This window comes from Lactuca sativa, chromosome 8 (genome assembly GCF_002870075.4).
Source record: "Lactuca sativa cultivar Salinas chromosome 8, Lsat_Salinas_v11, whole genome shotgun sequence".
Taxonomy (NCBI): domain Eukaryota; kingdom Viridiplantae; phylum Streptophyta; class Magnoliopsida; order Asterales; family Asteraceae; genus Lactuca; species Lactuca sativa.
In genome coordinates this window covers 3962963-3979288 of record NC_056630.2, presented here as the reverse complement: position 1 = coordinate 3979288, position 16326 = coordinate 3962963, and the positions used below count along the sequence as shown (strand labels likewise).

The 16326-nt window shown below is 35.6% G+C and overlaps 1 protein-coding gene across 1 annotated transcript; it reads left to right on the top strand.

The window, feature by feature from the left end:
* Nucleotides 1–751: 751 nt before the first annotated feature.
* On the top strand, nt 752–15637 carry LOC111911006 (uncharacterized). The gene is made up of 9 exons (XM_042897733.1): nt 752–1070; nt 2747–2777; nt 2869–3037; nt 3425–3847; nt 12390–12436; nt 12516–12598; nt 12668–12862; nt 14218–14510; nt 14684–15637. Exons 2-9 carry the CDS (start codon nt 2749–2751, stop codon nt 15512–15514), a joined length of 2070 nt encoding a protein of 689 aa, XP_042753667.1. The 5' UTR covers nt 752–1070; nt 2747–2748; the 3' UTR covers nt 15515–15637.
* Nucleotides 15638–16326: the final 689 nt, after the last annotated feature.

Genomic DNA, 16326 nt, shown 5'->3' with positions numbered 1-16326 from the left:
CCAGCTGATTGCATGCACCACACCTTTTTCTTGTATCAGAAAACTCTTTCCTTAAAAATATATTTCTGTTTGAAAAACTTTATCAAATCCTTAGTTTGAGTTCAGACACACTTGAGAGTATATCCGAATCCCTCAAACCAAGACTCTGATACAAATTTGTAGACGAGATTTTACAAAAAAATTGTTCGTAGGAGAGAACAAATCCTTTTTTCAATACTTACACGTTTAGTTTAAACTAAACGCTAGAAGCTTGTATCGCAAAAAAAGCTTTCTATTCAAAACAGAGTATTTTGTCAAACGTTAGAAACTAAAAGCTCTCAAACGCTTTCAAATCTCCATGCCGAACACGTTCATTGTCATTTTAAACATTTTTAAATATTAAGAAATTTGGGATATTGTTTTACCAAATCGTCTTTTTAATGAATCTAATTTTATAAAATTCATTTTAAAGCTTGTTTAAAACTCCTGCGAAATACTCTCAAAGCGACGTCCATTGTCTAGTGGGTCCAGCTAAATTGGTGGTTATTATATGGAAATTTCTTAATTTTATTCCATTTTTGAAAAAAAAAACTTTTAAATATGACAATTTTTTTCCAGTTAGAAACAATATTTTAATAAAAATGTGGTTATGGTCCATAAAAATACGGATGAGCTTTCCCTTAGATTTACAAATCTGACCATGACTAGTTAATGTAAATAGATGATGGATGGAGCTAGCATTACATTACCGATTGCTTTTGACCATAAAAGACAACAGTCTGCTCCTTCCACAGTCATTATCGTCACCCACGCGCACCCCTATCCAAGTGTACTACACACCCCAGCTTTACACGCGTATACTCTCACGTGCCACCATCCGGAACAGACATATAATGGAATTCAATTCGTAAGCGGGCCCCTTCCTTCATCTCATTCCCATCCCCACCAAAAAAGTGAAATATGTGAGAGAGAAAACACACACACACACTTGCACCAACGTTTGCAGAGAGAGTTCCAAAGCCTTCAAGTTTATTTCTATCTTCAATCCATTTCCGTACGTTACATTCATTCTCGGTTTGGAAAATTATTTGGTGAGTTTTAGCTTTTTGTTGCTGTAATCCTTTTGATATACTTGGCTATGGAATATGGATTTTGTTATTTGCATGTTTTGTGTGCGAGGCCTTGGGAGTTGAACTCGATTGTTTGTAGTTAGCGAATTCTGCTTATCATCATTAGCATTCTTAATAAAAATTAAACGAAGATGAGGATGAAGAGAGTTTGAGCGAACTTTGTTTCTGCAATTTGTTTCATGTTTGTGCCGTTCGTATTCTGTTTGATTTTCTGGCAAGTCGCGGGGGTTACTTGTCAACCTGCTATGTATCTTTGAGGTATTTTGTGAAAGAACTGCGGGCTGTATGGATAGAATGATTGTTGATGTCGACTGCAAACAAAAATATGTAAAAAAAATTTATGTGAAAATAATTAGGTTTGGCGAATAAAGGGTAGTGATTTCCTGGGGTTCTACGAGAGGACATGGTAGATATAATCATTTAGGTACTTTTGGATGGGAAAAATTTCTTGTGTTCTCGGGTTCGCTCTTTTTGGGTAGTGTTTGTTCTTGTTATGTTAATGTAATTTGTATCCAGGAGTTATTCTTATGTGTAAATGTGTTATGTAGGGGATTTAGTTGTTCATATTGGCTTATTGCAGAAAGAAATTATTTGAAGTGCCAATAGAAGTCATACCTGTAATTTGTTCCATACGAAATTACCAATGGTTCTCTTGAAGGATATGGTAAAAGCCTAAAAGGCCAGGCGTTCTTGAAATGTGTGAAAGAGACAATGCTTCACAAAACATAGTTACAAGGTAAAGTTAAGGGTGGTTAACACTTAACAGGGAAGATATAGGAGTTAGTTGAAACAATAAGTAGAAGATTGTGAATATTGTATATGTTGAAGTTAAGCCGCTCAAGTAATTGAATTAGAGAGTGTAAATTCTTAAGAAGATGAGATGCAAGCTTTAAGTACCGATATTCAATTCATGTTTATAAAGCTAAGACACGTGAGAGTTCTTGTGATGCATAAGATCTTGAAAATGATGCCGTTAGGATTAAACGATAAAAGGGATAGAATCATACATGTTTATATATATATATATATATATATATATATATATATATATATATATATATATATATATATAAGAGCCTGAAAGTGATATACTTAAGATTAAAGGATAAAAAGGGATATTATTATACTTGCCAAATTAGTGGTATGGGAGGTGCTTATAAATTTCATTAGCTCATTTGCTGTGGATGTGGGTTTTAATGTATTTAATCAAATAAATTTTGTGTAGTACTTAGAACAAATTGTTGGGGTGGACATTAATTGGCTAGAAGCTCTTTGGGAGATCTTAATGGTCATGCAGATAGAGATAGTAGCTGCTTTGAATGAATTTATGTGTGTTAATAAGAGTCAAGAAGAAGAAATTGTACATATTATATTATTTTTTGGTGGCTTGGAAACAACTTCAAGAAACATGATTCTCACATAGAAAGGTTTGTACTAGGCAAATATAACATGTGATCCATGACTATATGTTATTTTTTGTTTCTTCTTTTTACAAGAAGGCCATGAAAAAAGTGTATATGTTATATTCTAAAATCCATCTACATTTGAAAATTTACAGCTACTGCACTGTCATTGTATCAGATTGCTTAATTCTGAGCTTTTTTTTTATAAATATTTTGGGAACTCATTCGTTGCAGTTATGGGCGGGAGCATTAATGAGGTTGTCAGGTGTATGCTTCATGAATATCAGTTTTAGCATATTATTCCTCTGAATAGCATTTTAAAGTATCAACAGTTGACAAACTTGAATGATTGGTAGTAAAATGGTGCTGACATACAAGAGGAAGCGGTTCTCTTCAAGACCTGGTTTAGGGTTTGAAAATGAGTGCCCTGATCAATCCTCTGGATGTGAAACCTTACAAGTGCTGAAAACATCAGTCACAGAAGAAGAAGATTCAAAACATGAATCTGAGAGAAAAGATCCAGAGGTAATTCTTGTATCGAGTTTCTGTTATTGCAGTTGAATGATATGGTGAATTTAATTTTCTTTTTTAGTATAGACTTGTGGAATACACATGCTAGTGTCTTTCTGCCATGCTTGTTCTTCTCTTGATTAAGCCGTTCTTTATTTCCAGCTAATTTGTTCTGCTCTTGATCTGTTCAATAAATTCTGGTGTTTCATAAGAGTTGTATTTTATAATTGTTTTTCTAGGACTGGTTGGCCTCATATTGATATGAAAACTATAGGAGTTTGAGTTATGTTACTATGTTAGTAGTGATACTTCTGAGATGAAGTTACCACTGCATTCTTTCTGGCCATAATCATATCCCCATTACTTGGTTCTTTCTCAACTAGCTGTTCAACTTTTGTGCAGATATTGAACCCATGTTCTGTATATAGTGGTGGCAGCATTGCAGTCCAGTGTGACAGCATACAGGACACGGGGAACTCATCATCTGAGATGGTTAAAACAAATGTGGACATTGTTTCAGATCCTTGCAATTTGGTATCTGTAAGTGGACAGGTCAACAATGAATCTAGTTTAGAAGCAGTTGACTTAACCTCAAAGGGTAAGTCTGCAGACACAGTGAAAGGGTTCCCGTTGATAACATTCAGTCGCAGATCCAGACACAAGAAAGCTGTGGATGGGAGTGGGTCAACTGTTTTGGAGAAAGATGATCTACTGGTGACAAGTGGTAGTAATGCAACAATGAATGATGGTGTTCATGTACATCTTTCAACAGATTTTACAGGAAATGATCCCAATTCTAGATGCTGCATGGCAAGTCAAGAAAAGGTAACCTATTTTACTTAAACTTGAAGTGCACTTTTTAGTCCTGTGTCTGTTTTGATGTTGAAAGTCTACATGAAAATATTGCTGGAAGTAATTTCGTTTACTAGAGAGCAAGAATCACATAGTCTCTCGTTTGGAACCATAATTATTGCACAGTTTTGATTTTGAGACGAAAGATGAGAAATCTCTCATCAGTTTTCTTAGTATTGTGCTTTGGTTTGATCGATCATATTTTGTGATATTAATCAATGCTCCTTTGGGTTATTATAACTTGTTTCAAGAAGGATAATACCATTATTTGGGTTTGTAATGAGTGTTCCTTAGGGTACCACCAGATGTTGAACTTTGCCAACTTGAATATTAGTTTGTCTTTCATCAGAATCAAGAAGTGTTTCTTGAGAGATGTTTATCTAAGAATCAAATGTCCCTTATAAAGCATATACAATAAAAGATAAACATAACCAACTTAAAAATATAATAATATCCTATTTCTAACACCCCAGTTGGATGCAATATTTCAGACCTTCTTCAGAAAAGACCATGTGTTTGACAAAAAATACCCAAACAATATTTTTCAGTGAAAACTACTGAATAGTCAGTCATCTTGAAATTATCTATGGCTTGAGAGAACTAGGAGTATCAGATTTGTGGAGTCTGTTTTAAGCCAAACAATGACATCAACCTGAAAACTCGAGATGCCTCCTTGGGAACCAAAAACCAGGAGTTGCGTTCTTAATGTCCAGCTGTAGTGATGCATGCTAATTGCCACCGGACTAAAGGTCTCATCATAATTTTGACCAGACATTTGTAAGTTGACCACCAATCTAGTCTCTCTTGTAAATGTGCAATACAGTTTGGGTTTACACCCTCTTACAAGCAACAAGGATATTTATTGGGTGGGAAGATCAACATCAACCTACTTCTTACTGCCAAGTAGAGTAAACCTTTGACATGCATCATATGATAGTTTCAAGTACTTGCGGTCTATGATGCATAAGGAAGGGGGCATTATCCATTGAATAAAGGGGGGAGTTTTGTGTGACAAGGTCCTCTTAAGGGGAAATTTTAAGAACCAACAGATGTTGTCATCTATGGAAACTGTCTCTTTACCCCACCATACATGATACATCTAACCTCCCCCTTACCCCATTCATTATGGGATTTTTGGTAAATTCTTGCTACTGTTGTTGTATTATAGATACGATTAAGGGATCATGTGCCATGGCTAAAATGAAGGGAAATGGGCTAATGAGTAATGAAAATATCAGGGGATGAATTAGGGGGTGGCAACTGGCAAGCATAGCGTAGCAGATGCAAGGTATCCTGAGATAAGGGTCATGAGACCTACACCACTTCTAAGATAACCAACAAAGATACACCTGGTTGCCTAGCATCTAGCTCCCACTTTTTTGAACATAGCAAACACAACAGATGCAACCAGGTGGACTTTTGAGTCAACTTTATGGCCAAATAGAACGATAACAGTGATATCTAGATCATTTGCTCCACTTTTAGGCATTGTTATAGGAGGAATCCAGTTTAATAGTTATTAGTGCTACCTTTAATTTGTCATCCATAATGTCCAATAAATTACTTGATCCAGGAATAATAATAACTATTCATGCAACTTTTCCTTTAGTTCAAGCAAAGGAGTGGGACACATGGCATCTTTGTGGTATTATTTGCTACACAGAAAGGAAAGTGAGTATTTCACCACAAGTCCTCGCCAACTGAGACCTGTCTATCCAAATTCCAAAAAGCCTAACCAAAACCAGAGCCATAGAAAACCATGACTAGGGCTCTATCATGCCCAGGAAGTTGAAACCTACTGCCTGGATACTATACCAGACCAGTGGATTTTTGATGTTGATTATGCTACAAAATAATGAAGTCTGAACCGCAATTTTTCTTTGGTGGATAAAATCATGTCATGTGACATACCACTTTGACTTGACTAATTTACCTTAACCCAGTAACCCCTTTCAGCATGCTTCACTCTCATCAACCTGAGTATGCTTGCCAGTTCATGTCCAGCTTGTTCCTTGGAATCTGGAGGTAGGCAATTCTAGTAATTTTTCTTTGATCCACATGTTTGGTTTTGTTCATCTTCATCATGATGAACATGATTTTGTTGCTATTTCGATAGTAGCTTTGTTGGATTCATTCTTCCAGTAATTAGAATTTTCAAGTCTTTAAGTATCCTCTAAGTCTAAGAAGCCATATTCCTTCATATATCCATTGGCATATTACGCAAAGGATAACATATTATTTGATACACAACTTCCATATCATGAGTTGTTGGTTGGAGCATTCACCATACCATCTGCCGCCAATCCGATATGATATGCAAGATAGATATATTAGCAAACTAAATGCTTCATTTGTGAGATCAAGAATGATACAAATATTCTTTTTCTTGATCATGCATGCAATTTCCATTCTAGGAAATATCTCAATGAAATAAGATCTTTGACTTTGGTATTCTCTCTCTTTATAACACAAGTTTTAGTTCATGAGTTTCTAGTATGTAGTCTCTGTCTGGTTAAGATGATATAGACACTTGTTATAAAAAGTGTCTTGCCCATCGTGAGAATGCTTGGTCAACATTGTGTGATTGGTTAGGGTTACCCGTGGATGCTTTAACTACATAAAATCATGCTGAAACCGGTTGCTTCCTATTTTGAGTGACTAAGTCAAATTGACATTTGTTCAGGGTAGATAAAAACTAATATTTTATAGACTTGTTCCTTTGAATATCAGTTTTGTTAGAATTGATGAAGATAATAGAAAGAGAATAAGCTTGCTTCATTAATTGATTGAAAAACCTTCTGTACAATACAAGAACAAAGAAAATATGTACATTACAAGAAACACAAATTGTAACTAACTTAATTAAGCACGGATTGATGATGTGTAACAACCCCCCTTAAGCTGGTGGTGGATATTGAGAAAAAGCCAGCTTGGAAATTGCATCATTATGTTGTGTAGAAGGAAGAGATTTAGTAAAAATGTATGCTAATTGGTTAGCACTAGAAACATGAGAAAGTGTAATCAATCCTCCTTGTAACTTTTCACGAACAAAGGGACAATCTAGCTCAATGTGTTTGGTTCGTTCGTGAAAAATCGGGTTTTTAGCTATGTAGATTGCAGCTTGGTTATCACACTTGAGTGGTATTAGAATGATATTTGGGACATTCAACTCTTGCAAAAGACGACTTAACCAAGCTAATTCCGAACATACCCTCCGCATAGATCGATATTCAGCTTTAGCAGATGAAAGGGATACAGTGGTTTGTTTCTTTGATTTCCAAGATACAGGAACATTGCCAAATAGGATGAAGAAACCACTAACTGAACGTCTAGTGATTGGGCAAGCAGCCCAATCTGAATCACAAAAAGCTTCAATATTAAAAGTAGGATCATTGTTGAGTAATATACCTTGGAAATTGTCCATTTCAAGTACGTTAAAACATGAATTGCACCATCATAGTGTACTTTACTAGGAGTTTGATTGAATTGGCTCAGATGCTAAACAGCAGATGACATATCAGGTCTAGTATGAAGCAAAAAATTGAGTTTTCCAACAAGTTGTCTATAGTGGGTTGGATCTTCAAGAGGATCATCCATGTTGGGTACTAATTTTAAACCAGTAGGAAGAGGAGTATTCACAGAATCTGTATTTTCCATGTGATAATCACGAAGTAAATCAAGAATAAACTTGTGTTGATGAAGAACCATGCCATTAGAAACTTCATTAAACTCCAATCCTAAGAAAAAATGAATGAATCCAAGATCTTTTATACGAAATTGATCATCAAGAAATTCTTTCAAAAAATGAATTTCTTGTTCATTATCTCCTGTGACAAGAATGTCATCAACATATACTGCAATGATGACTAGTGTTCTAAAAGGCGCGCCATGGCATGAGGCGTGACTTCGCCGTTACGAAAAGCTTCATAACATTGCTGTTAGGCGTGGCGCGTGGCAAGGCGTGATATGGCGCGCCATGGCGCATTATGGCGTGTTATGGCGCGTGTTTTTTCGTTTGAGACACAGTTTTTATTCTTTGTTATGTCTTTTCAAATTGGAGATACAAGTATTGTGGTTTTTGTTAACTTTTTGTTATTAGTTATTGATCCAACACTTCTAAAAAGTTGTTATATTTAATATAAATTTATATTTATGTGGTAATATAATTTTAAACTAATACAAAATCGCCGCCTTACATCACGCCTTGAAAAACGCCATGGCTCGTTAAGCTTGAGGCTTGGCCTTGCCGCCACGCCACTCCTCACGCCATTTAGAACCTTGATGATGACTATGGAATTGTCCGCTTTCTTGAGAAATAAAGAATAATCATTCAAAGAATGAGAAAATCCTATAGATTTTAAAGCAATGGACAACTTTTCATACCATTGACGAGAGGCCTGTTTAAGACCATAAAGGGACTTCCTTAATTTGCATACATGTGATGAAGAAGGAACATGCAAACCAGGTGGTGTTCTCATATAGACCTCTTCATGAAGATCGCCATGAAGAAAAGCGTTATTAACGTCAAACTGATGAACTTTCCATCTGTTTTTAACAGCAAGAGTAACAAGAATTCTCACAGTGTTAAATTTCACAACCGGAGAAAACGTTTCATGGTAGTCGACACCATATTTTTGAGTGAAGCCCTTAGCAACAAGGCGTGCTTTGTGTCTTTCAATGCTACCATCAGCACGATGTTTAGTTTTGTACACCCATCGACATGATATAGGTCTTTCCTTTTGGTAATTTAACGATATCCCAAGTATGATTAGCTTCTAGTGCTTCGAATTCTTTATTCATGGCCTCCTCCCAAACAGGAACACCTTTGGCTTGATTATAAAAGGCTGGTTCAGGAATAGATGTGTTAACATGAAAAGCCAAAGAAGAAGGATTTGAAATGTTGATAGGTGATGTATTGCAATCAATGCATACATTTGTGAGTGTATGACAACAATCTGAATCAGAGTTGTCAAGAACATTACAAACATAGTCTCGAAGATGTGCAGGAGGCACACTTTGTCTGGTAGATCTGCGTAAAGAAACTGGAGGAGGATCAGGAATATATTGATGGTCAATAGAGGCATGAGGTAACTCAGTTGAAGATGGAGAAGGAGATGGATAATCATCACAAGTATGTGGAATGTTGGGAAGAAATGAGGGTTGTGAAGTAAAGTGATGAGTATCTTTACTGAGAAGTGGAAAAAAACGAACATCTCTTGACACGAAAATGGTTTTAGTTTCCAAATTTAGAAGTTTATAAGCCTTTTGTCCTTCAGGGTAACCAATAAGAATACATGATTGTGCTCTAGGTATGAATTTATCTTGACCATTTGATGAAGAAGAAGCATGGCAAAGACATCCAAAAGTCTTTAAATGAGATAATGAAGGCTTTTGTTTGAAAAGAACTTCATAAGGAGATTGTTTATCAAGTGTTTTTGAAGGAATCCGGTTGATTAAATGAGTTGCCACAGTGACACATTCTCCCCAATATGCATTACCCAATCCAGATTGAAAATAAAGGGCACGAGCAATTTCAAGAACGTGCTTATGTTTTCTTTCAACTAAACCATTCTGCTGTGGTGTATTGGATGTGGATTTTTGATGTAAAATACCAAGAGATTCATAATAAGCAATACCCTCATTATTAGATCCCAATTCATAAGCATTGTCACTTCGGATGCTTTTGATTGTAACACCAATCTGATTTTGGATGAAAATAACAAAGGCTTGAATGGCAGGAAAAGCATAACTTTTATGAGATAAAAGTGTGGTCCAAGTAAACCTGCTGTAATCATCCATTATTGTAATGAAATATCTAAACCCATCATGAGTTGGATATTTATAAGGACCCCAAATATCAACATGTATCAATTCAAAGGGTAATTTGGTCATTGTAATACTATTAGGAAATGGCAATCGATGTTGTCTAGATTTAGAACAAATGAGACAAGACTTAATCTCATATGAATTAGAATTGGAAGAAACAAGCATCATTTCCTTAAGTTTAAGAAAAGGAATATGACCAAATCTTTGATGTAATATCATAGTCTTTGACAAAGATTTTATTGCAGAATTACATGAAAATCTTACAAGAGGAACAAATTGAATGAAATCTGAAAAACTAAGATTGAAACAAAGACTTTGACTAATATCATGATGATCAAAAACAAACAAATCATTGACTCTTGTTCCAAGTATTCCAAGGGCTAATTCATTCTTCGAAGGGTCCTGCATGATACATTGATCATCAGTGAAGAACATAAAAGTTTTGAGTTGAGAATTGAGTTTGGAAACAGAGAGGAGATTATATTTGAAACAAGGGACATATAAAACTCCTTGTAATGTTATAGAATTGTGAAGTTTAACATTACCAAATAGAGTAACTTGTGTGTTTAGACCATTAGGAAGACCAAGTTAGTGAGACTGAGAAAGAGGTTGTAAAGAAGAAAAAAGAGATTGATTAGAACAAATATGATCTGTAGCCCCAAAATCAATGATCCAGGAAAAATGATTTTTCAATTTTGATGCAGATCGATAGGCATTTGCAGCAAAAAGTGCAAATGAAAAAGAAGTACCTTCAGATTGCATTGCTCCTTCAGTAATATCAGAAATTACTTGATTAGATGATGAAGAAGATGAAACACCAATATTCTGAAGCAATTGCATGAGATGATTATATTGTTCTTGTGAAATTGAAGGTGAAACTGCAACATTATGAACTGCGGATTTAGGCTCTTCCTTCTTGGATTTTGTGAATTTGAAAGTGGTAGGAAAACCAATGAGCCGATAACACTGAGACTTCATATATACCAGATTTCTTACAGTGACTGCATGTGATGTTTTTCTTGAAAGAATCATTTGATACTTGCATAGCCATAGTATCATGAGCAAACTTTGGGGAAACATGAATGTCTCTTTGACGTTCTTCTTGAAATATCAAGGAATAAGCAGTAGAGACGGTTGGTAAAGGTTTCATCATAAGAATTTGTCCCTGAATTACTTTATATGAATCGTTGAGTCCCATTAACAGTTGAATAAGGCGTTGATCTTCAAGAAATTGACGAATTCCTGTAGCAGATTCACAGGTACAAGCAGATAAATTCTGTACAATGCGTAACTCATCCCAGATCTTTGAAATCTTGGTGAAATATGTGTGAAAATCATCCGCGCCTTGTGAAATTGAATATAATTGTTGTTGAATCTGATAAATCAATGATCCATCAGATTGAGAGTAGCGATTGTGAAGCTCTTTCCAAATTTCATGTGCAGATGGAAGAAACAAGACACTATCAGCAATGTTCTTGTGAAGAGAGTTTAGAAGCCAACTAATAACCATCGAATTGACTCGGAACCATGCAGAATATTCTGAAGAAGTAATTGCAGGTTGAAGAATAGTACCATCAACGAATCCAAATTTGTTTTTGGCATACAAAGCGATCGACATCGATCGTTTCCAAGAAGCGAATCCAATTCCATTGAATACAGTAGAAACGAGAATTGAGCTTGGATTATCTGCAGATCCAAGATAATAGGGACTGATATGATCAGGAATTTGAGAAGAATTACTGGATGAAGAATGAGAAGTCGTTGATTGAGACATGATTTGCAGAAAACAGAGCAAGAAAGAAGAATTTTGAAGAAGATGGATCGAACACAATTAGTCTGATACCATGTTAGAATTGATGAAGATAATAGAAAGAGAATAAGCTTTCTTCATTGATTGATTGAAAAACCTTCTGTACAATACAAGAACAAAGAAAATATATACATTACAAGAAACACAAATTGTAACTAACTTAACTAACTTAATTAAGCACGGATTGATGATGTGTAACAGTTTTGGTACATCTTTAATCTTTTATTGGAAAAAGAAAAACCCATGCGACTTGAGGATGGCCGTCATTAAAGTAACAAACCAGGAATTGGAATAATGGAATATGAAGGAGTTGAGTTATGTCATGCATGCGTTTGTGTTTGCGTTTGGTTGGCAGGATATGAGCACAGCACATGGAGAGGTGAGAGGCATTTGCTTGTGATTAAAAGGGTATGTAATGTGCGTATTTTCAACAAGAGGAGCTTTTAGGATGGGATATTAAATTCCACTCAGTCAAGGGATTTTGTCTTTGTGGATTACAAACAAATGCAGCATTGGAATGGAGTTGAATTCCAGTTCAGGACCAAATGCCCCTAAACATAAATAAGAAAAACAGAAACATTGACCCTTATCTCTTTTGGAATTCTTCTTTCACAATAGAATTAAAACTAAAGCAAAGTGACTGATAAATATTGGATACAGAAATCATAGATAGATTGATTACAGAAGAGCAGATGGTTGGCCAAAAGGCAAAAAGCAAATCAATGACCAATCCATCAGACTGGAAGAAATTATCCAACTCTTTCAAGAATATGTTGTCCAAAGTTGCAACGTGTATTTTTGTTTGTAGTCTACTTGGTTTATTCTTTCTCTCATATAATCTATTTAATGATTGTTTTCACTTTTTATTTTTTATGACAGAAAACAAGTGAAGATGTTGTTGATCTTCCCGTTCCTAAAATCGAAATGTATGTTGAATATTCTTCTTTTTCTAAATGATACCTCTGTCACATCATATTCTCACTTCCCATTTTTAGCTGACTTCAGCAATGATAGAGCAACTAGTGAAGAGTTGGTGACTGAAAAATGCATTTTAAAGGACACCCCACCCATAACAAAACCAACACCAGGTAAGGATCATCAGTGTGCTGTTTTCTTGTATAATAATGATTGTGACTTGTGAGGGATTAATGGAGCAGGAATGCCACCAATGGATGCAATGTCTCATGTGGGACTGGGAATTTTAAAAGATAAACAACCGGAAGCAGAAGCATCAGAGGGCCATGTTTCTGCAGCAGACGAATCACGGATCTTATCAAGTGATGGAATTACCACAGACAAGAAAAGTGATGGGGGCCCGCTTGCTTCTTTTGATTTGTCAAAGCCTCCACCTGGTTAGTGACTTAGTGTTTTGCTTAAACTTAACTTGTAACAAAACTAAGGTAGCGTTCAGTATGATTGAATCAGAGATGGAATGGAATGTCTTATTCTATTGGAATGAAAAAAAAAACTGTTTGTTTGTCTGTGCTCGAATGGAGTAGACCATTCTTGAAGGAGTGCATTCATTCCATTCCTTAGCCAAGGCGTGTGTTGTCAACAGTGCATCATGGAATGGAATGAAAATTGCAATATAACCCATTTTTCTTTACTTAATCTTAATCGACACAAATTATACTTTTAAAATTTTCACGATAATAATAAAATTACAATTTTATACTTTTGGTCCTTGACTATAGCTGATTTTTGCAATTTTGATGCCAAAAAGGTATTTTCTTGCAGTTTTGCTCCTTATTGAGGTTCTTGTAACATTCTTCTTCACTGTTTTAGTTGATATGACTGCTTTTGTTCCATGAGTATAACTGATTTTGCAGTTTTGGTCCCAATAATAATATAAGCCATTTTACTTGGAACAAGGACAAAAAACGCTACCAAAACCTTAATTAAGGATCAAAATTGCAAGAGAAAACTTTTTGGGACCAAAATTGAGAAAATCAGCTAATATTCAGGGACCAAATTATAATGTACTCTCTATTTTTTTATTTATTATATTCTTATTCGGATTTTAATGAGCCTTATTATGTTCAGTTTTTTTTTTTTTTTTTTTTTTTTTTTTTTTTTTGTAAACAAAAAAAATTCATTAAATATAATTAAATAAAGTATGGTGTAAAGTAAAACTGTATGTTGTATTTATATATAATATAAAAAATCATATGAAAATTCACTATGATCCTATAAGCCAACCAAACATAATTATGGAATGTAATGAGTCATTCCATTACATTGCTTATTCCAATGTACCTACCATTCAATTCCTTCGTCATTCTATTCCATTCCTGTTAGTGTATCCCACATCGGTCTTATAAGTGGTTATATATGTTGGAGTTCCCCTTCTCTCCACAAGGGCTCTTTTGGAGAGTTAGTATGGGGCTCCACATATATTTACAATTCCATTCCATCAAATCAAACAGTTGGCCATAAAAAAAAAGACAAGGTAAAATCAAATTTGAGGTCAAAGAGACTGAATTACCAACTTTTCACATTCCCAAGAAATCTTTTCAATTACAGAAAAATAGATAAATCACATTAGATTTTATAACAAATACGTGTAGACGTGGGAGGTTTGAATTTGCTGTGAATTGTTATCACATTTCATTTCAATTCAATGAATAGTTAATTGGTTTTGTTTGGAACTTAGTGGGTAAACATGTTTGTGAATTAATTGTATTTGTGATTTGTGACTGAGAATCAGGTGGTTTGGTGGACTGCAACTTAACACTGGAATCTAGCTGTAATATACAAGTTGAAAATAATAAGTCAGAAACTCATAGAGATTCAGCCGACTCTACCAGCAGAAGTCACTCCACAGTTTTGCATGAGTTTCCTTGTCAAGGAAAGATACTGAAATTGCTTGATGAAAGAATCGGGGACGAGGAAACTCCCCTATCATATCATTCTCAGCTACACTCTGGTCCCACTAGCAGCCACATGTCGGCATCCATAACTCAAACTCAAACTCAAACATCAAAAAAGAGCTTCCTTCAGGTATGATTATCACTCTCACTATCTCTAAGAAAAATGCAACAGTTTTTGAATTGGCTGGCACTTTGACCTGAAATTGCATAATAATCAAATCAAATATCTAAGACTTGTTTTGGGATACTTGTTTGCCTTGGTTCTCATGTGACAAATTAATTCATCATATTTTGCTGTTGCAGCTTTTTCCGGAAGACAGAGTCCTGCCATTAAAAGAAAAATCCTTCACATCAAATGGGAAACATCTGCACTTCCGCACCTCAACAACACCAACACCAACACCTTCCACTTCCACAACCCCTTTCGGTTTATCATCCCCATGGCCACCCACACCAGGGGCAGGAGCAGGGGGACACTACCCCTACCCGTCCGACTCGGTCTCCCTAATGAGACACAAAATGATGCTGGACAACATTATAAGTAAAGCAAGGATCATAAGTGGTGGTAAAAAAGAGAATTTCATGTGGTCGGAGGACGAACTCGACTTTTTATGGATCGGTGTAAGGAGACACGGGATCGGAAACTGGGATTCCATGTTACGCGATCCCCGACTTCATTTCGCATACTCGAGGTCCCCGAGGGAGTTGGCTGAGCGGTGGGAGGAAGAACACTCAAAGCTTTTAATTACCAAAACGCCCCCCTCGGCCTCCCAAAATAAGTGGTTTCGACCTACGGTTTCCAAGAAATATGAAGAACCACAGCCACAACCACAATTGTCCCTTGGTGTGAAGGGGAACTTACCTCATTGGCTCTGGGAAGCTGTTAGCGTTCCACCTTCTGTTTCATACACGGGTCAATCTGGAATGATGCACTGGATTAACCAACCGTTTTCGGGACCACAAGGTGGGACCCGTTTGCCTGACCCGATGGTATTGAATGGGTCGGGTGAAGTAATTGGGCCCCGCCGTTGTGCTTCTGCTTCTGGTTCTGTTGGGAAAGTGGATGAGGTGATTGTGATAAACAGTGATGCGTCTTCTGAGGAGACTATATCCGATGATCATAGACAGTGTTAGGGGTTAGGGGTTAGGTGCAGGCAGGGTGAGTAGACTTGTATGGATGTTTGAATCGTGTACAGGTCAGATCATGTTTGGATTTGTACGTTGCTATGGATATGGATATGGTAGTTTTTGAACTAACTAATTGGGAAATTAGTTGTTTTTTTTTTCAGGGGCTAAATGCAACAAAATACTAACATACTTTCATATATTTGATTACTATAACATGTAATAGTCTCATTTTCGGCTCGAGTTAGGCCACTCCTGCCTTAGAAAGTTAATACAAAGATAAACTATGCGGAAGTTATCTCAAATCATGCAAATTTTACAACAAATAATCAAAGTGTAACTAAACCTAAATTTAATCTAGTCTTGTTACAACCGTTGTTAACCATTAAGTATTGAAGTACAGATAATAGAAACTCAAATAAAACATTAAAATAGCCGTTCAACACATGATTAACCAATTAACTCTGTATGTATTAAAAAGGTAACGACATACACGTTTTATTTTTATGTAGTAGATTGAAGATCCATATATTAAAACATAAACACCAAAAACCAATGAGATGCCATTTTATGGCAATTGCATCTTTTAAATTAAAAGCAACAACATTGAGTTGAATAAACTGTAAGAACATGATTGATATGTAAATAAAAAGCTAGCACTCATAATTTAGAAAATGCCATCTAATGCAAGTATCATTAATATTAACTCTTGCAAACTAACAATTTAGACAACATTTTTTGCTTGCACCGGTTCAACCTAGGTTTTTAGCAAGGTTTTTTGATATCCTAATCAGAAATAAATAACTAAAATCTCACTCATT